Source organism: Leguminivora glycinivorella, chromosome 1 (assembly GCF_023078275.1).
Source record: "Leguminivora glycinivorella isolate SPB_JAAS2020 chromosome 1, LegGlyc_1.1, whole genome shotgun sequence".
Taxonomy (NCBI): Eukaryota; Metazoa; Arthropoda; class Insecta; order Lepidoptera; family Tortricidae; genus Leguminivora; species Leguminivora glycinivorella.
This window is the reverse complement of record NC_062971.1, coordinates 9407533-9429588: the sequence shown is the minus strand read 5'-3', so window position 1 is coordinate 9429588 and position 22056 is coordinate 9407533. Positions and strand designations below refer to the sequence as shown.

The 22056-nt window shown below is 40.6% G+C and overlaps 3 protein-coding genes across 4 annotated transcripts; 1 reads left to right on the top strand and 2 right to left on the bottom strand.

The window, feature by feature from the left end:
- Positions 1 to 1811: 1811 nt before the first annotated feature.
- On the bottom strand, positions 1812 to 2855 carry LOC125231309 (larval cuticle protein A2B-like). The gene is made up of 2 exons (XM_048136753.1): positions 2778 to 2855; positions 1812 to 2421 (listed from the first exon to the last, which is right to left on the bottom strand). Exons 1-2 carry the CDS (start codon positions 2787 to 2789, stop codon positions 1888 to 1890), a joined length of 546 nt encoding a protein of 181 aa, XP_047992710.1. The 5' UTR covers positions 2790 to 2855; the 3' UTR covers positions 1812 to 1887.
- A 10920-nt stretch (positions 2856 to 13775) lies between these two features.
- LOC125231333 (cytochrome c oxidase subunit 5B, mitochondrial-like) lies at positions 13776 to 18020 on the top strand. Of its 2 annotated transcripts, none has more exons than XM_048136778.1 (3): positions 13776 to 13819; positions 14697 to 14866; positions 17802 to 18020. In XM_048136778.1, the coding sequence occupies exons 2-3, from the start codon at positions 14704 to 14706 to the stop codon at positions 17981 to 17983; spliced, it is 345 nt and encodes a 114-aa protein (XP_047992735.1). In that variant the 5' UTR covers positions 13776 to 13819; positions 14697 to 14703; the 3' UTR covers positions 17984 to 18020. The 2 variants fall into 2 exon arrangements, with proteins under 2 accessions (XP_047992735.1, XP_047992742.1); XM_048136785.1 differs by having other exon boundaries at positions 13783 to 13801.
- A 740-nt stretch (positions 18021 to 18760) lies between these two features.
- LOC125231344 (cuticle protein 8-like) lies at positions 18761 to 21474 on the bottom strand. The gene is made up of 3 exons (XM_048136791.1): positions 21311 to 21474; positions 20029 to 20628; positions 18761 to 18862 (listed from the first exon to the last, which is right to left on the bottom strand). Exons 1-2 carry the CDS (start codon positions 21323 to 21325, stop codon positions 20086 to 20088), a joined length of 558 nt encoding a protein of 185 aa, XP_047992748.1. The 5' UTR covers positions 21326 to 21474; the 3' UTR covers positions 18761 to 18862; positions 20029 to 20085.
- Positions 21475 to 22056: the final 582 nt, after the last annotated feature.

Here is a 22056-nt window from a genome sequence, read left to right as displayed (position 1 = left end):
TTCGGCCGTTTACTTGAGCACGAGCCAACGCCGTTATGAAACGCATGTTCTCACAGAGAGATCATTATTTTAATGGGGTGTAATTAGCTTTCTTAATATAGGTATAGGATATAAATTGAAATAGATATCTATTTCAATTTATAATTTATATATAGTAGTGTGACTACTTGAAAAAAGAACAAATCAAAAACTATTCAATAAAATAATTTGATTTGTTCCCTAGTTGTAGGTATAGTACAGTTAAAAAGGTCGTCTTTGTCTCCCTGATTTGTAGAATGAATTAGCAAATACTTACACCCCACGTGTGGTGACGGGTTAAGAATTTCACCACTCCCTTTCGTCCCATATATGGGTGTCGTAGAAGTCGACTGTGGGATATAGGTTCAATTGTACTGTGGGCGAAGGGCTGGCAACCTTACACTGTAATATCACAAATTTCGACCCCTTCATTGCTAAAAGTGGCACTCAAACTTGAGCAGTTTCATATGCTTTGTCTATCCCTTTTGGGAACAACGGGGAGATTTCATGTATCTATGTCATGTCGTATGTCTTAGCAAGAATAGCAAATATATGACTTTCGTCTGAAATGCCAACAGAAATTCATCCTTATTGCAGATGAGGAATAAAGACCCCTCTGACGGAAAATTATGTGGCTCTCCGTCACAGAGGGGTGATAAAGATCAATCCATGAAACACTGGGCAGGATGAAGCCTAATCATATGCACTCAAACATAGCACTGGATCGTTCACCAAAATATTAGACTAAATTAACACTTCACTCCCAGTTTATCAAGTTAAAATTTGCTTTGCACTCTTGTAGGCAACATGCAACTTAGTCATTCGTTTTTGAAGTATCAAGAGAACTTTTAACAGTTTGTGTGGTGAAAAATTATTTCCACCTTGGGTGCTAACACTCCCCAACTAGACTCAGGATTCCGACAGGATACAAGAATTCGGAAAGGGGGTTTTTCTTCTCCGCTATGAGGGAGCAAAAGGTCACTTTTCTATTTTAGGACACAATTTTTTTACATACAAGTTTATTATTTTGCAACATAATATTTTCTTTATGAGTAGGTACTTAATGTGCAAAACAGTAGGTATGAGTCACAAGGTAGCAAAATTATTTCCACCTTGGGAGTCAACACTTGAGTCCCATACTACGCTCAGGATTCTATTAATTATATAATTCTTTGCTTCGATCAGGGTTCAATTAACTACCTCGTCATAAATACGTCATTTTGCTCCCTTGTGACACAATCTATAATTTTATTGTCATATTTTCACATGTAATTTTTTCATGACAATTAATTCCAGTTATCTACCTACATTCGTTCATTTTTACGACATTCAGAATACTACTTAGTAAAATCGATTTGTGTAAAAAATAGCATGTCAAAAATAAAAGTTATCAATTTCATACAAATTGCGTAGGAAATGTTTTCTGAGATTTGTGGCTTTTCTAGCCGGATTTTTTTGGTTCCTTACGACACGAGCTCTTAATCCCAGGGACCTATTTATATAGCCTACAATCTACATCATAATCGTCACAAACGTTTAGTACTAGCTAGCTAGCTCTACTACCGCTCTTCGGTATTGAGTGACAGAGCTGCATTTCAATCGACACTTCGGCTAGGGCTAGGCTGGCAGATAGAAATGGGATATAGATGGGTATCAATTCGTACCTAGATGGTTCTGATTTTGTCACCCATTCGTTTTTTCATCGGTATCGTCAGTACTTTTTGTCGTACTTGAATGGAGATGAGCGAGTTATAGATTTTTTTTTTGGAAAATGCTAAATAAAATAATGTGGGTATAAAAATAAAAACTTTATTTTCATGTCATGGTTGCTTTGACAATAAATAAAAATGACTAGGTTTTGTGCTAATTTTAGTGATGGTAAACAGGGGCGGAATAAGCTACGGGCGCAGCGTGCACGACGGGAGCGGCGTGAGCGACGGGCGCGGCGTGGTAGGCCACCGGCGCGGCGACTTTAGCGACCAAGGGGGCGGCCACTTTGACGGCGAGCTGCTCCTTGTGCACGACCGCGTTGAAGCCGTTGTGATCATCAGCGGTATATTCAACGGTGCGCTTGGTGCCATCGGGGTCCACCACGGAGTAGGAGCCCTTGACGACGTCACCGTCGCGAGACTCGTGCTGGGTCTTAGAGTCACCGGTGAGGCCGTCCTGAACGTCGTACGCGAAGCTGTACTGGGGGTGCGCGTTGAAGTCTTCGACGACCTTGGCGGCGGGTGCGGCGTAGGCGACGGGGGCGGCGTGGTAGGCTACTGGGGCGGCGTGCGCGACCGGCGCGGCGTGCACCACGGGCGCCGCGGCGTAGGCCGCGGGGGCGGCGTGCGAGTACACGGCGGGGGCAACCACTCCTGCGCGGACTGACGCGATCGCGCACACCAGCACTACCAGCTGAAATGTACATTAACAATGGTTTATAATTTAGTACTTGGGTACCTACAAAATATATAAAATTCTGGGCAAATACTTTTAATATGGAAAAATTATACTCAATAACAAAACTGGAAGTTTTTTTTTAAATTTACAATGATACCTTATATAGTATAATTATAGTACCCTAACTAGTGAAAACAATAAGTTTTCTATGAAGAATCAGTTGGATCCTTAATTACTTATTAACGTTACTTAGTTAAATTGAATGTCTGTATCAATTGAAGACTGATTGATCAATTATTATATAAAAAGGTGGAGGATATTGTTCAAGGTGGTAAGGCGTTAATTGACGCCACGCTAAAACTCGCTCGTACCTTGAAAGCCATTTTAGATGAGATGCGTGACTTCACCGTGAGTAAACCTCAAGTTGAATGTACCGCAATTGTATCTCGCGGACTTTTTATATGCCGTCCAAACGCCTGGGGCGTTGCATTATATCATTGTGCCGAGTATGACTTGGTATAAACCGGTTGCATTCAAAAGTTGCTGAATTTGAACATCTTGTATGAGATACTTTGATATAGGAGTATATTGAATCGGACAGTGTTATACTTAAACAAGATCAATCTTTGACGGATTTCGTACTTGGAAAGATGCAAAGATCACTTGCATGGCGGGCGGCTTTCTTTGGGCGGGTCGTCCTTGCTTTGTCATGTAATCGTTGACCAAAAATAATAATTTAATGATGTGGTTCTCTTCTCACTGCGACAATTTTACCTCCGACCATCCGAAGCGGAAAGATGTGACATGGCGGAACGAGGGATCAAAATGTCATACGGCGTGGGCTTACATTTACTCCTGAGCGAAACAGGATCTTATGCCAGTTATGCCTAATTGAATCCTGAGTGTAGCGAGAGATCGTAAGCATAATGAAGGATTCAATTGTTGACGCCTGATATTTTGTGTTTCATTTCACGCAAAATTGTATTCCTTCGTACCTTGTCTTGAAGCTTGAAACCCTTGCAACGCTCAAGATTCCACTTTTCGAATTCTTCCACTTTCGGTCCAATATTGGAAGCTGTCGCTTGCTCGAGTATCGGTTAAACAACAACTTTGCCCCCTTCTACCTCCTAGTAAAACAAATAACTAGGAACAAAATAAGTTTTTTGCAAAAATTTCATTTTTGGCACAAGCTTTGATCGCCGACTGTACCTTTCTTTCAACAGTCATCTACCGCTCTCAGAGACGTGTCTAAAAACCCCTTACTCGATGGGATACGACGTTTCGTGATAGAGTTCCTATTATTATTATTTATTTTATTATTTTATTTTATGACCACCTTTCTGCTCCGTCATCAGATCAGCTCCATGATACCATAATATTACATTGTCACGTGATTACCATATGTGTGAAAAATTTCAGCTCAATCGGAAACCGGGAAGTGGGTCAAATTTAGCTTCTACGTTTTGACGCACACTAACATAGAACTAACAAGGCAAGTTGAATAAAAGCTTGTAAAAATGTATTTCTTTTCTAACACGTGACTCATTTACGAATGCATAATGTGGGTAGTATCCTTTTCACATCACCTGTTTTGTTTCGAGTCTTTATTTATACTTAATCTTTATTTAAAAAAAAAAAGCCTGACAAGTTTTTATTTGACCCTGAGACGATGTCGCTGCAAACCGTTTTCATATGGCAATAATCTGCGACAATGTCAAACGTCATATATAATCGGGACATTGTGTATTGGTTTCGTGATAGGTATTTGTTCCGTCGAGGAACAGAGATTTTTAGTTTTAATTTCTTTTCTTGATATAGTTAAATAGTTATTTCATTTTCATACATACAAGGCAACACAATTTTGAAAGAATACTTTTTTCCCTGTATATGTAGCACAGTTTTTTGGAGCTGGCAATTACAGAAGTCCCAAAGCGACTTTCCGGTGCGCCTGCCACGGCACCTGGCGGATATATAAAAAAAACTCTCTCTTCGACCGTGCGAGCGCCATGATCTGCGCTTCCGTTATTACGAATTAAAAATAGTTATCGGTGCACCGGCGCGACACAAACGTGAAAATTGACATTTTAAGTGATATTCCGACCAGTGACCTAAGCTTCCGTTTATATGTGACAATCGTTTTAGTGTGAGGATTTTCCCAAAGTGTTTCCACGTGGCCCCACAAGCGCCTCTGGACAAATGTAAGTAGCCTCACCAATTAAACGCCGCTACATATAGTTTTTTGATCCGTTCGATCCGGATTTTTCTTTCTCACGTTGTGTTGCCCGTGTATTTTGCGGTATTACGTACCCATCATTCCAATTACATACGTTTGTAGTTCAATTTTTCATTGTAATTTCCGCCATCTTTGCTCACGGCAAAATGGTACCGAATCCTACAGACGGTGTCGAAACCGACACATCGTGTATGACACAAGATTTATTCGAGCGAGATCTAATTCTCGACGAATTAAAACGAACATTACAGTTCGCAGCAACGAATATAGAACAATTTCGTTCAAGAACTTCCGATTTAACAGCGCACCAGCGAAAGTTTACCAAAATTCAAACTAAGATCGAAAAGGCATTAATTAAGTCTAATAGCTTCAACAAAGAAGCCAACATTAAGATTCGAAATGATTTCAACGATTTATATTACGCGATAGTTACGCATTTAAATAACCTAAAGGAGGTAGATGTAGAAAAGCGGCGAGCGAGCCGCATTCCTGTGCCTAGCCAACACGACACGTTTATGAACGACCGTCGAAACTTGCCTAAATTGTCGCTTCCTGAATTTCACGGTGAACCTACGGGCTGGCCCGCCTTTTTCGACTTATTTCAATCGTTGGTCCACAACAACAATGCCTACACTGACGCGGAAAAGTTTAGGTATTTACTACTTTCGGTTAAAAACGAACCATTTAATTTAATTAAATCAATTCCCATAACGGAAAGTAATTATTCAATTGCGATCGATGTTCTAAAATCCCGTTATGACAACAAACGCATTATTGCGTCACAACATCTAGATAAATTATTCGATATCGATTCTTGTTCCGCGCGCTCATCAGTTGTTGCTATGCGAAATTTGCTTAATGTTTACCACGAAAATATTAAAGCACTTGAAGTTTTGGAGTTTCCGGTTAAAGAATGGGACTTCGTTCTGTTAAATTTATTATTACGTAAAATTCCCGTTAATACGCGAAAAGAATATGAACGTTCTTTAACCAACCCAAGTGAAATACCTAAAGTCCAAACCTTAATAACATTCTTAGAGCGCGAACTTACGGCGGAACAGATGATTACAGTTTCCCATATACAGTCCACAAAAAATAATTCCTTAAGTACAACAAATAAAAATAATTTAATTTCAAATCAAATTACACCTAAACGGGTTTTAATTACGAATACGTCAGACCAAACTCGACCGTATGTCGATACGAATAAGGTTCGATCTTGCGTGAAGTGCAAAGGCTCGCATGCCCTTCACAAATGTTTGGAGTTTTTAAATTTGTCTACTAAAGATAGATTCACATTTGTTCAAACAAATAACATTTGTTATAATTGTTTATGTTCCGGACATGACTTACGTAATTGTAAATCAAGTTTTAAGTGTCGTAAGTGCAATAAGAAGCACCACACCTTAATTCATTTAGATTCGGACCTTACGCGTACGCGACCCTTCCCGGCGAACAATGAAGCCGCGGAACTAGTTGCCGTCTCGCTCGCTCTAACGGAGCAGTCGCAGCCCGGCGCGGGCGCTGTCCCGAGCCCATCAGCTGTTCACGGCGTGAATCAAAATAATCTAGGTTTAGGTATTGAGCCTCATACGGTGTTACTGTCAACTGCGTTGGTTGACCTTTATTACGAAGGTAATAAAATTGCTACAATTCGTTGTATGTTAGACGGGGGCTCACAAGCAGCTGTTATTACTGAATCGTGTATGCAACGATTAAATTTACCGCGACGAAATGTCAGCGAGCCGTTGGTAGGTGTCGGTGATTTACCGCTCAACCCTAGGGGTACCTTCGTGTGCTCAATTTCGCCCAAGGGCAAACAAAGTCCAAGTATTCCTTTGGAGGCTACTATTTTGTCAAAATTAACCCGTCAAATGCCTAGTGTACCACTAGCACCGTACGGGGAATGGCCTCATTTGCAAGGGCTCGCTCTAGCCGACCCTGAATTTCATAAACCTCAGCCGGTTGACATGATACTTGGCGAGGACATTTTCATGGATGTCATTCGCGAGGGTATAGTCAGGGGTAAACCTGGCACACCCACAGCAATCAATAGTGTATTTGGTTATTTACTAGGGGGTAAAGTCAACTTTACTTCTAATATTTCGACTCCACGCCATACTTGTTTTACGTCGTTCGACAACGACAATCTCGAGAAGTTTTGGGAGCTGGAGTCAGTTCCAGAGATGCGGAGTTACACTCCCGAAGAAAAGCTATGCGAATCCTTTTTCCAAAGGACGCATACGCGCGATGAGACAGGGCGATACATAGTTGCTCTGCCATTCAAGCCCGATGCACCGCCCCTCGGCGAGTCTCGGCAAATTGCTCTAGCACGTTTCCACAAACTGGAATACCGTCTAGAACGAAACCCCCAGCTGAAGGCGGAGTATCACGCGTGCCTCCAGGAGTATGTGGATCTTAACCACATGGAGCTCGCGGACGATAACCCCCGCTGGCGCGAGTTATTACATCCCGCACCACTCGGTGTCGAAGATTTCCGACACTACCCGAACTCGTGTTGTCTATGATGCTGGTTGTCGCACAACGAGTGGCTACGCGCTCAATGATGCGTTGCTAAAAGGGCCTAAGTTACACTTAGACATAGTAGATGTACTTCTAAAATTTCGAGTACATAAAGTTGCATTTTGTTCTGATATTAAACAAATGTATCGGAATATTCTTGTACGTGAGAGTGATAGGGACTTTCAGCGCATCCTGTGGCGCAAGTCGCCAGAGGAACCTCTGCGCGATTATAGGCTGCGTACCGTTACTTTTGGTATCAGTAGTTCCCCTTATCTCGCCTTGCGCACAATTAAACAGCTCGCGCATGACGAAGCCGAGCGTTTCCCGCTCGCCTCGCCAGTCCTCCTAAATGACGTGTTCGTCGACGATGTGGTGACCGGCGCAGATACCTTAGCCGAAGCCCTCAATCTGCAGCAGGAGCTGATAGGTATTTGTGCCACGGCCGGGTTCGAATTGCGAAAGTGGCAAAGTAACTCGCCAGCCATTCTCGCTGCCACGCGACCGACAGAGTTTCATGGTGAGCGGCGCGAAAATGTTCATTTTGCCGAAATGGAAAATGACAAAGGGGTCAAGGTCCTTGGACTTCAATGGAATCCAAGATCTGACGCATTTAGTTTCAAAGTTCAAAGTTCTTCGCAGGCCTGTACAAAGCGGGCGATTCTTTCCGAAATTGCAAAAATTTACGACCCCTCGGGTTATTATCTCCGGTGACATTGTTTGCCAAACATTTAATTCAATTGCTATGGTTAGCCAAAATTTCCTGGGACTCAGAACCCCCTATCGATATTATTAACTCATGGACGAGTTTTATTAACGAGCTACCGCTCCTATCGCAAATTTCTTTTCCTCGTCATATTTTCAATACTGACGACTTCGATTCAATCGAAATTCACGGATTTGCCGACGCAAGCAAAATTGCATACGCAGCATGTGTTTATATACGTCTGACGGACAACACCGGGCGAGTTCAAACCTATTTAGTCATGGCTAAAAGTCGCGTTGCACCTCTTCGGGTATGCCTTACTATACCTAGAATGGAATTGATGGGTTGTGTAATCCTATCAAAATTAATTGAAAGAGTTATGCATCTTTACGGTGGTCACATTCACCCCGATCAAGTGTACGCATGGTCTGACAGTTCCGTCGTGCTCGCGTGGCTTCAGTCACCCCCGCACGAATGGAAAACGTTTGTCTCGAACCGCACTAGTGAGATTTTGTCCCGTGTCCCGGCGCGCTGTTGGCGTCACGTCCCGTCAGCTGATAACAGCGCTGACCCGGCGTCTCGCGGTCTGCTCCCCGCCGCGCTCGTACAAAATGACTTGTGGTTCCATGGTCCTACATGGCTCCAACAAAGTCGCGACTCCTGGCCTATACCAAAACCGGTGGTAAACACGAACGAGGAAAAACGCAATACACATGACTCGGCAAGTCTTAGTTATGCATGTGTGTCCACATTGCCTCCTTCCCAGGACGACGACACTCTTATAACGCGATTTTCGTCGCTAGGTAAATTAGTTCGCGTCACGGCAGTCATATTTCGTTTCTACAATAAATGCAGGAAACATAAACAAACATTCCCAAAGTACGTCACCGTACCAGAGTACAATTTTGCATTAAATCGACTAATATTGATTACACAACAAAAAGTGTTCGAAGACGACATTAAGAGGATTTCGTCAAAATAAACTTCCGTCAATTCGTTTGCGGCGTCTCACGCCCATTATAGATAGGGATGGTTTGTTACGCGTCGGCGGACGTATTCACAAATCACTTTTACCTTTTGAATCAAAACATCAATTGATTTTACCTAAAAGACATCCTCTTACAAATCTTATCATTGACGATGCGCATATAAAGGAACTACATGCCGGTTCGCAGTGCGTGCAAAACTCGCTCTTACAGCGATACTGGATTATCTCTGGTCGTGATATTGTTCGCCTCCGCGTACATCGTTGTATCAAATGCTTCCGCGCTCGACCGACTCGCTGCCAGCCGCGCATAGGAATGTTACCCTCGGTTCGGCTACGCCCCGCACGTGTGTTTAGTAAAACGTCTTGTGACTTTTGTGGGCCATTCTACGTACGCGCTAATAAGGTTCGTAATGCAAAAATAATAAAATGTTACGTTGCAGTTTTCGTATGTATGAGCGTTAAAGCTGTACATCTTGAGTTAGTTTCCGAACTTTCCACGGAAGGTTTTTTAGCCGCGTTGCGACGTTTCACGTCCCGTCGAGGATATTGTACGGATATATATACCGATTGCGGACGTAACTTTGTTGGTTGTAATAATTACCTTCAAGAGTTATATACTTTTTTACGTAATGATTCGGTCATGAGTGCCCTTAATCAACAAACTTTAAAACAAGGATTAACTTGGCATTTTCAACCACCTTATGCTAGTCATTTCGGTGGATTATTTGAAGCGGCTGTTAAGAGTTTCAAAGCTCATTTACATCGCGTAATAGGTACACAAACGCAAACATATGATTGTATGCACACTTTGACGTGTCAAATCGAAGCTGTATTAAACAGTCGTCCGCTCTGCGTTCTAAGTTCGGACTCCGCGGATCCTTTACCTCTTACGCCGGCCCATTTCTTAATCGGTGAGCCCTTAACGGCCCTACCGGACGTTTCTCTGATAGACGAGAACCCTAATCGTCTTACACGTTGGCGCTGGATACAGCAAGCTGTCCAGCATTTCTGGCGTCGATGGAGTCGTGAATATCTCCATCAACTGCAACAAAGTACAAAGTGGCTTCAAGACCGCGGTCCCGCCGTTCGTGAAGGTACTGTTGTTGTGGTATGCGACGACCACCTGCCGCCGCTGCAGTGGAAACTCGCGCGCGTTCATGCTGTCCATCCGGGCAGCGATCAAGTTATTCGCGTCGTAACATTGAAAAGCGGGAACACGTTGTTCAAACGACCTGTTGTGAAGGTCTGTCCCTTACCTTTAGAATAAACTTATACAATCGTTACGACTCTTAATGTTAAGTTAAATATAAGTTTCATAAAATATTTTGGTATACTTTCGTATAGTTTCTTTTTTTTATTTCTTTTAAAAGTCACTCCGTGTCTTTTAAGGTGAGCGGCATGTTCCGTCGAGGAACAGAGATTTTTAGTTTTAATTTCTTTTCTTGATATAGTTAAATAGTTATTTCATTTTCATACATACAAGGCAACACAATTTTGAAAGAATACTTTTTTCCCTGTATATGTAGCACAGTTTTTTGGAGCTGGCAATTACAGAAGTCCCAAAGCGACTTTCCGGTGCGCCTGCCACGGCACCTGGCGGATATATAAAAAAAACTCTCTCTTCGACCGTGCGAGCGCCATGATCTGCGCTCCCGTTATTACGAATTAAAAATAGTTATCGGTGCACCGGCGCGACACAAACGTGAAAATTGACATTTTAAGTGATATTCCGACCAGTGACCTAAGCTTCCGTTTATATGTGACAATCGTTTTAGTGTGAGGATTTTCCCAAAGTGTTTCCACGTGGCCCCACAAGCGCCTCTGGACAAATGTAAGTAGCCTCACCAATTAAACGCCGCTACAGTATTTGTACAAAATCAAAACATGGTTTTTAAGATTCAAAGTGAATATGCTGGCTTTCAAATAGGTACCTATTCATAAAATTCAGAGTCCAAATATTGGATATCAAGATATTCTTCCGACTCCGACGACGTCTGACTTTCGTCGGTTGAGGTGTCACTTTCAGGACCACCGACCTCTATTATGAAACGTTCTGTCTGGGATTCGACTATGGGACCTTTTTTCCTATATTCATCTTCAATTTTTTTGACATGGTCACAGCAATTGCTCCAGTTTTCTTGAGTCACTTCCTGTATAACAATAACATTTTAGGAAATTTGTGTATATTAACCGTCTCGCAAAATGTTCCACAAAATTTTAACAAAACGAATCACATTAAAAACGTATATGTACCTGAAAACTATCTCCCACGAGCTTTAAGAAGGCATCATTAGGAATATTAATATTTTTAGTAGCCACTTTTGCTTTTGCGATGCCCCATATCATTTCAATTGCATTTAAATCACAATGATACGGCGGCAATCTTACGACTTTGTGTCCATATGTGGCGAGAATCGTATCTATTTCATATATGGGTTCTGGTTTATGCCGTCTCAAAATCTCAAGTAATTTAGCTTTGGAGGCCTTTTTAGGATATGAAATATTATTCGAATGCAACCAGTCTGCAATAAGTTGTTTTCTCTCGCCAGAAGAAGGTGGTTTATTAATTTGGAAAGAATGGTACCGAGCATTATCCATTACTATGCATGTGGGCTCATTCAAATTCGGCACTAATTTTTGCAGAACCCATTTCTTGAAATTATTTTTATTCATAGAATCATGATAATCCGCTTTTTTTTTCCTTGTCATTGTATACCAGGAGAGCATTAGGAACAAATCCTGATGATCCACCGGCATGAACAATGATAATTATATCGTTTCCCAGTTGAAACGGCTTTCGATACTCCTGGTTAACTATCGCTCTGCCAACATTTCGCGTGATTTAAAGAAGTATGAATCATATATGTTTCGTCCAAATACACAACAGGCATATTGTTGTCCCTTGCTTCTTTTATTTGGTCTAAATAGTTTTCTCGCCAAACTACAATATCGGAGCGCTCCATCAGTACAGACCGTTGGTTTCTGCATTTTTAACCGCCTTCCAAATCTCAAAGGAAGGGGTTATCAAGTCGTCTGTATTTTTTTTTAATGTTTGTTCCTCGATATCTCCGTCGTTACTAGACCGATTTTGAATTTTTTTTTTGATTGAATGTATATGCATACAGATTGGTCCCATTTTTCTCAGAACCCAGTTCTGATGATGGGATCCTGGAGAAATCGAGGGAACTCCTCAAATCTGAAAGGCATACATATGGTGATTTCTGTGTTTTTAAAGGAACAGCATGCATTTACGTACGGAACAGTGACATTTGGTGCAGTGGAACTCCTGATGATGGTCAGAATGGAACTCCTCAAATCTGAACGGCACACTTATAGTGACTTTGGTATTTTTATAAGAACAGCATGCACTTACGTCCAGAACAGTGATATTTGGTGCAGTGGAATTGCTGATGATGGTCAGAACGGAACTCCTCAAATCTGAACGGCACACTTATAGTGACTTTGGTATTTTTATAAGAACAGCATGCACTTACGTCCAGAACAGTGACATTTGGTGCAGTGGAACTGCTGATGAAGAGTGAGCCGCCCCTGGTTAGAGTTCCGTTCTGATAATCATTCTCATCTGTAAGTACTTCAGAATCATCCAGATTTCAAAATTGGTTCAGAAATGACGGAGATATCGAATAACAAACATTAAAAAATATACAGACGAATTGATAACATAATCGAATTCGAAAGTAGGTATTTATCACCAGAACTCCAAAGGAAGGCGGTTTTTTTTTCTTAAAAATTATTTGTATTTAAACCCCATACTGTGCATTAGGTTTCTTAAGTACTCCCTGCTGCCCGTAAAGCCAATATCTTTTTGTAAAGCAGTAAGCAAGGTTTTCAGACTCGGTATTTGTTTTCGCACGACATAGAATTCATGAATCTTGTGCCTTATAGCACATTTGTCGAAGTCGTCGATATTTATTTTCTTTTTATGGGGGACATTAAATTTTGTACTGGTGGCAATGATGCAGGAACGGTTTTCTTGTGTTTATAAATATTCTTTACCGTAGAGCTACAGACACCTTAAATAAGAAAATAAAAACTATTAAACTAAATCGAAACCAACTAACCAATTCAGTACAACCAGACTATATAGCGTCAATACCGGTCATGTCAACAACCGATTTCAAAACATTGTTAATCGGAATACAATGAATTCCTTCACTCTTTTTTTGTTGTAGGTAGTGGATTGTGTTTAATATAATTTTTTTAGTTTCTTTTGGTATCCTTTTGGGCATATTTCGATGCGATGAGATGAAACTTCTAGAAAATTTAAAATATCCGCTTCTTGTTTACATCACTGACATTCGATGACTTTTAACGACGGGTGTCAAATAGTAAACCTTGCCAGTAAAAGAAATTAGTTCAGCTGAAAATCCGCAACATGACGAGGGTCAAATAAAAACTTGTCAGGCTATACATGAACATATTTACATAATTATATGAATAAGACTAAACTAAAGCTAGGTTATGTCTAAAATAGGCCATTGAGGCATTGTACCAAGGATACTGGCGACCTTTCCTCGCTGTATCGCAATGCTGATACGTTGTGCGAGGAAGTCGCCAGCTCTTCGATCACCAGCTACCTCAACCATCTGGTTCGCGATTTCTGTGAACAACTTGTTCGCGCTGGGACCCCATGGATCTAGAGTTTCAAGTCTTTATTTAATCTTGAAAAATATATGTCCTCCTACTACAAAAAGTGCACTTTTCTTTTCTCCTCGCAGGGAAGAAAAGTGTCACTTAATCACTTTGATATCTCTTAGCGGCTAAGAATTTTTTTTTTCCGAATACGTGATGGGAAAATAGGTTTTAAACAATATGTGACATCAATTGTCGTTTAAATTATGTGACACTTTAAAAATATAATTATGTCACCATTACACTTGTCAGACATAATTTGATGTGATTCAGTATTGGATCCAGTCGATATTTGGTAATATTTGCCTTCACGGTAAGAAAATATACCTAAAGCCAGTGTGGCTAATTCCGACATACATATTTCATCTACGATCATTTATTTGTTCGAATAACAAAACCAGCAATTGATTAGTTTCCACAATCAAAAGCACATTAGATTATTTTTGTCTACTATTGAAAATAAACGAAATATATTAATATAAGTAGGTACCTTCTTATACGCTTGTGGACGGAATTGGTCACATTCACCTTAGTATATACACCCTGTTTTTATTGAATTCCGTTAACTTTAAGGGATGGTTCTTTAGATCAAATACAGTTAATTTCTCTAAGAAACTAGCGTCTTAACTCTTGCGGTTATCGAGTTATTAAAAAATAAGAATAATTACTGAACACGTGTTATACAGCCTTTACCACTTCCCAATGATATTTGTTTTGATATGTGCCGTCAACCACTTGACACTAACTTGAATATTACTCTAAAGGGTCTCTCATACCAATTAATTCATTTATTATGTATGAAAACGATGAAAAAATTTTTTTGCGAATTTAACTAAAAGTGATATACAGGGTGGTTCCTGATAACGAACCTAACGACATGTCGAATTTAACGGAAAACAATAAAAATACGGTGTAGATACATAGCGAGTGCGGAAAACGCGTTATTAATTTCATAAGTGTTGAGTCCCGAGGTGTATTTTATGAGCCGAAGGATTCGACATATTAGTATGATAGATGTAGGAGATTTCAGATGTGATTCAACATCAGTTAACCCGTGTAGTTACTGCCTCTCCAGCGTGCAGGTGCCCGATTCATACAGAACCCCTAAATGCGATTAGGATGTAGCAAAGAGGTCTTGGTTATGGAAATCCTCATTAAAACCTATGATAAAGCAAACCGCGTGATTTCAGAGACGCGATGTTGAAGTTAACCCGTGTGCTGCCGCTGCGACGCACGGGCACGCGCCTGTACAGCGCCTTCCACGACCCACTCGACCTCGTCACGGGCCTGGAGAAGAGGGAACTGCTCGCGCACCTCGCGGGCGACTGCGACCCCTTCCGTATCTTGTGCTTTAAAAGAGGTATTGTTCGATTGGATAATTCAGTACCGGATCTAGACTTTTTTTGAGGAGGGAGTGGGTGAGTCTCTTGGACTTGGCGCTCGGGACAAGGGCCCCGGCTCGCTCTCCCCTAGAACCGGGCCTGCTGGATATTTAAGTGTTTTTCGTACATCTTAAGAAATAGAGGAAAAAGGCATTAGAAAAAGATGTTAGAGTGGGTCAAAGATCTAACAAGTGGGCCTGGACTACCCGGCTGCATAAGAAGTTTGTTTGATACTCTACACAATACCTATACTTTTACTGAGATAATTTTTAAGAAAAAAAAAACCGCCTTCCTTTGGGGTTCTGGTGATATTTATCAGTATTTACTTATACTTTCAAATGTTGGATTATGTTATCAATTCGTCTGTATATTTTTTAATGTTTGTTATTCGATATCTCCGTCATTTCTGAACCAATTTTGAAATCTGGATGATTCAGAAGTACTTACAGATGAGAATGATTATCAGAACGGAACTCTAACCAGGGGCGGCTCACTCTTCATCAGCAGTTCCACTGCACCAAATGTCACTGTTCTGGACGTAAGTGCATGCTGTTCTTATAAAAATATCAAAGTCACTATAAGTGTGCCGTTCAGATTTGAGGAGTTCCGTTCTGACCATCATCAGCAATTCCACTGCACCAAATATCACTGTTCTGGACGTAAGTGCATGCTGTTCTTATAAAAATACCAAAGTCACTATAAGCGTGCCGTTCAGATTTGAGGAGTTCGGTTCTGACCATCATCAGAAATTCCACTGCACCAAATGTCACTGTTCTGGACGAAAGTGCATGCTGTTCGTATAAAAATACCAAAGTCACTATAAGCGTGCCGTTCAGATTTGAAGAGTTCCGTTCTGGCCATCATCAGCAGTTCCACTGCACCAAATGTCACTGTTCCGTACTTAAATTCATGCTGTTCCTTTAAAAACATAAAAATCACCATATGTATGCCTTTCAGATTTGAGGAGTTCCTTCGATTTCTCCAGGATCCCATCATCAGAACTGGGTTCTGAGAAAAATGGGACCAATCTGTATGCATATACATTCAATCAAAAAAAAATTTTCAAAATCGGTCTAGTAACGACGGAGATATCGAGGAACAAACATTTAAAAAAAAAAAAAAAAAAAAAAAAAAAAACATACAGACGACTTGATAACCCCTTCCTTTGAGATTTGGAAGGCGGTTAAAAATAGAGAAGAAGAAGCATAGGTATAACGAAAGGGAAGCGCTTAATAGTTATTTGTTATGTATACAAGGGGGCAAAGTTGTATTTTAACACCGAGTGTGGAATTGAAAAACGAGCAAGTGAAAGGATTCTATAGTTGAACCACGAGCGAAGCGAGTGGTTCGAAAATAGAATCCTGAACTTGCGAGTTTTTTAACACACGAGAAGTAAAATACATTTGCACCCGAGTGTAACACAAAACTTTTCTCCTCACTATAGCGAGGAAACTACAACGCAAAAAATGCGTTTATCACTGCTTCCAGTAGTTCCACAGGTGGTAAATCATCTTTATTACTAGATTCACCTACTTTTATCAATTTTAAAGCAGTTAATTTGACTCTATTCAAGGTCAAATTACTTTACCCACTAGTGGAGAAAATGCGTTTTTACCCGCTGGTATTAAAGGACAAAACACGTACGTGTTTCCGAGCTAGTGAGGGGAAAAATAAGTTAACCTTAATTACGGATAAGTACCTTGGCAATGATCCTTCAGTTTCCTACTTACTTAAGGACTGTATCGTTAAGTATAAGGACAAAACAAACCTCGTCTAAATGTTGACATGTGCATAATTTTGTATTATTATGTTCCGAGAGTATGATCTGAAGGTATTGGTAAGCACTATTTGATATAAGAAGGTCTGATATTTTTTTTATTTTAGGGACTTTATGGTACTTTCATTAAGGTCTAGCAAATTAATTTCGGACAACCCCTATCTGGCTTAATTTGAGAATATTTCAATGACTCTTTGTACGATTTCAACAAACAAAGGTTAATATGCTGCCAAAATATATTCTTTAAGAGTCCTCTTCATGGTTTTCCAATTGGGTACTTGTAGAATAAATGCGGTGAATTTATATAAATTAATAAAACGCAATTTTGAGCAACGTTCCGGATTGCCGTAAATTTGTGATGCGAGCAGGATGAGAGAAACAGATAAAAAAATTAGCCATAGGCCAAAGTCTAATTGACATTCATGGTGTTTGAACAGTGCCTAAACCAGATCAATATAAACAGTGTATGATAGTCAAATTCGACATCAAAGTCGGAGTTAGAGTAAGCACCATGCCACATTCTCTAAATGGCCGCCATACACAGATCCTGAACTTTATTTCTTTTAAATAACAGTGGCTAGACTATGTCCAAATTACTCCAGATATTCTGCTTTGTGGATCATGTGTAGTTGAGGTTCGCACCGTACAATTTTTTTTTCGCAATCGTATCGTCTTTTACGCACTTTGTGAATTTTCTAGTAGCATTTGTCCGGAATCGTAATTGGTACTCGGGAGGATTAAGTCAATACTGTCTAAACCATATGCTTTACGTCGAGCTTCTAGGACAAAATGTGTACCTTATTATGTGCCTTATTAAGCCCATGTCTTGTTATAAGAAAAAAATCTAATAGCAAATAAATACGGCTACTCATAGTTGTCTTCATACTTAACGATACAGTCTTTATGCAACGTGATGGCGTAATGTATGGGTTCTGTTCTGATGAAGTTTTCTAATTTATCTCCGACGTTTCTAGCGGACGTTGACCCCGTAGTCTCGAAGTCTTCTCGGGGTCCCGGGGTTGGGGTTATCAAATTATAATGACTAAAAATTGTATACTTAAAGTTATACACATTGAAATGAATGTGTATGATTCATCAGTCGCTATAACTAGTAAAATCTATATAATTTTGACTAGGTCCGGGCACTCGCGAGCGTCCGAACCTGGTGCCGAGCGCGTTCCACTCGCGGCTGGTGGGCTGCAAGTGCCACCCGGACACGTACCACTGCGAGTGGATGTGGCTGCACGCCTCGGAGCCCAAGCGCTGCGCCTGCGGCTACTGGTTCGAGCTCTGCCCCATCGCGCCCATCGTCACCTGATCTATACGTAGCACAATAAATAACAAGCTTATTTATATTTCGTTTTGCTTTCTTATTTGTACTTTCATTCAAACCGATTCCTGCCAGCTTTTCTTAATTTTCTTGCTACAAAAATATATCGTCAAGTATACTTCTACACGCATAATGCAAACAAACTCAGACTTCTGCTTTGTAACGCCACGAACTCGAGGCGTCCGAACCCAGCGCGTGCCACCAGCGACCCGTAGACACTCGCTAATCTAAGCAAGAAGAGTCGCCATGCGGCTTGCTACTGAAATGCATAAAGCCAAGACATCTAAAATGTTGACTAATCCCTATATAAGCCCATGTCGCTGTGAGTGGCTCAGGCCGCTCGCTCCACTTCGCCGACCTTGAACTGCGGCGCTGCAACCGCCTACTCCGGAACCACACTTCACTACTCGTAGTAACTACTCTTAACACAAATTGTTATTACCAATGTTATTTAATACCGGTCTTTTAAGCAACTCATTCATGTGGTCTTGGTCAAGGGAAAGAGTGTACCTATAAATAAACTATGTGGTGTCCCTTATCAAATTAATTGCAGTTATTTAACAGGCACAACCAACACAATAAAAACCCATTTTTTTTAAACCTACCGTTCTAACTGCCCTTAGGTACATACTTACTTCATAAGAATCATAAATATATTAAGTAGCATTTATACAATGGCCACGTAGATATTTAAATTAAATCTGTTGTCAACTTATGTAAAAATTGAATTACAATAAAATACATAATTAAGTCTTATAACAAAAAGTTTTTGTTTCTTAATTTAATTAGGTATCGAGATTATCTCGATAAAATACTGTGGGTTTATTCAACACACTTAATGCTAAAGTTATCACAATAATTATAGGAAATAATTTTTAAGAAAAAAAAACCGTCGCCTTTCGGGTTCTGGTGAAAGCTACTTGCGAATGTTGGTTTATGTAGAAATGTGTAAGTATTTTTTAAAACTGCTTTTAATGCTTTAATTATTAGATGGCAACACAAATGAATATACGTATAACGTTAAGGTTTGAGGAGTTTCCTCAATTCCTCATGAATCCGATTATATTATAAGAAATCGAAGCTTGACAAACTTTGACTTCAAAACATATGCTTAACAAACATAACTAAATAAATGTCACTGTTCTGAACTTAAATGCATGCTTTTCTTACAAAAATACCAAAGTCACTATGAGTGTGCCGTTCAGGTTTGAGGAGTTTGGTTCTGGCCATCATCAGCAGTTCCACTGCACCAAATGTCACTGTTCTGGACGAAAGTGCATACTGTTCTTATAAAAATACCAAAGTCACTATAAGCGTGCCGTTCAGATTTGAGGAGTTCGGTTCTGACCATCAACAGAAATTCCACTGCACCAAATGTCACTGTTCTGGACGAAAGTGCATGCTGTTCTTATAAAAATGGCAAAGTCACTATAAGCGTGCCGTTCAGATTTGAGGAGTTTGGTTCTGGCCATCATCAGCAGTTCCACTGCACCAAATGTCACTGTTCTGGACGAAAGTGCATGCTGTTCTTATAAAAATACCAAAGTCACTATAAGCGTGCCGTTCAGATTTGAGGAGTTCGGTTCTGACCATCATCAGAAATTCCACTGCACCAAATGTCACTGTTCTGGACGAAAGTGCATGCTGTTCGTATAAAAATACCAAAGTCACTATAAGCGTGCCGTTCAGATTTGAAGAGTTCCGTTCTGGCCATCATCAGCAGTTCCACTGCACCAAATGTCACTGTTCCGTACCTAAATGCATGCTGTTCCTTTAAAAACACAAAAATCACCATATGTATGCCTTTCAGATTTGAGGAGTTCCCTCGATTTCTCCAGGATCCCATCATCAGAACTGGGTTCTGAGAAAAATGGGACCAATCTGTATGCATATACATTCAATCAAAAAAAAAATTTTCAAAATCGGTCCAGGAACGACGGAGATATCGAGGAACAAACATAAAAAAAAAAAAAAAAAAAAAAAACATACAGACGACTTGATAACCGTCCTTCTTGAGATATGAGGCGACGGTTAAAAATATTTACAATAAAACAAACGAACAGGTACATCGGTAATTATACACACTAAATCTAATTATAGTCTTTAAAACCGGTAGCCGGCTGAAAGTACTGTCCTTGTGCGAAACTCTCACGATCAGATTTGATTTCATTCGCAGGAGTGAAATAGAAGGCTGGTTTGTCGTCGTAATTAGATTTAGGGTACAACAATTTAGTGAACAGTTTGGTATAGAGAACCGGTCCGACAGACGGCGGGGATTTCACAACGAGATCGTCGTTGTCGTACGGCAGTGGGACGCGATGCTGCGGCCCGATGTCCTGATAAGCGTAAGGTTGCGGCGGAGGCGGAGGCGGCGGCGCGGCAGCCTCTCTGTGAATGACGGCGGTGAAGCCATGTTCCGGGTCCGCGGTGTACTTGACGGTTCGCCGGGTCCCGTCCGGATCGACGACGGAGTAGGAGCCGCTGACCACGTCTCCGCGCCGCACCTCGTGCTGGCTCTTGGTGTCTCCGGTAGTCGGGTCTTCGATTTCGTAAGAATATTTATATTCGTTAGGTGGTGGGGAGTCCTTTACCACGATGCCGACGACGGCCATGGGGAAAAGGTACAGCAACGCCTGCAAACAAAATAAAATAGTACATTACGATACAAGTGCGTAAAAAAGGAAGTTCGAAACGAGTGGCGATAAATTAAAACACGACCGAAGGGAGTGTTTTAAATCGACACGAGTTACGAATTTCCTTTTCGCACGTGTATCGTACGACGTTTTCAGTACAGATGAGCCTCCGAAGTTTCGACCTGGCATATAATGAACCGCTTCTCGCACTACTGCGTAAAAAAACACCATCTGTACTGAAAACGTAATAAACTAAACATACAATTCATTTTTAGTTCTATATAAAAAGAACCAGTGTATAAAACTAACTGGCTTTCCTGTTATTGCCCAATGGCCACTGCAAAAGCACATATGAACTTGAACCGGCCAGATTAGTATACATAAATAGACGTTATGGTTTACAGAAATTTAATGTTTTTAGTCGGATACAATTCGATATGAAATTATTTTTACGTTCGCATCACATGATTTGTTAAGACAATTTAAGCATAGGGAGAAAATTGTCCTGTCTGGGACATGCCTTTACAAGAAATTATATTTAAAAAAGTAACTAATGACACGTTCGGATTTCAAATATTCTTTGCACTCTTGTGGATAAAATGCGATTTTGCTATCTGTTTTTAAAGAATAAAAAAGTCCTTTCCGAGCTAGTGAGGTGAAAAGATTATAACTTATCATTTACCCCGTACGCGTGCATCGCAAGTACTGCGAGTGTCTTCAGTGTGTTATCCGCGGTTCCGTCAACAATGGGCTTGGAGGCAGCTGGAAGTAAATCGCAGTCTTGTCGCAGCTCGTATTTATAGCATTGCAGTACATTCACTCGAACGTTCCGGATTGCCAGCCACCAGCCGCGTCTGTCGCGATCGTGAACATATACTCAGAGCTTTTATGTTTTTGCCCGTGGAGTCCCTGCTTGTGTAACCAATTAGATGGTTGCGACACTATTTTCTCCGACGCTCGAGTCTAGCTGTGTAAACAGAAAGGTGTACCTACAGGAAGTACAGGCTCGAGAAAGGCAGCAGCAGAAGTTGCGAACCGGACGAGTATCCAGGCGCATAAGGGAATTCTTAAAAATTTGCAGAGCAGCGGACGTCTAGATGTTTGAATCTACCTATCTACTACGCCTGGGAATTTTCCAATTTCTCTTTATTTCAAGCAGAATCCTTATTATAGGTTTCTTTAGCGTTACATTACATTTACTAATCTTATTTTAATTACTTACTCGTAAATATAATATTCAGAACGTATAGAAAAACATTCCTGGTTTTCATCGGCGGGTAATAACTAAATTGGGTAGCATAAACTTTATTATTCGTCATCAAAATTGCACTGCGTAAATAAGGTATTGTTAATTTTAAATTACAATAAATACAACGTGATATGATCTGTGGCTAGCTGCACTATATTTACATATTGATTACATTAAAT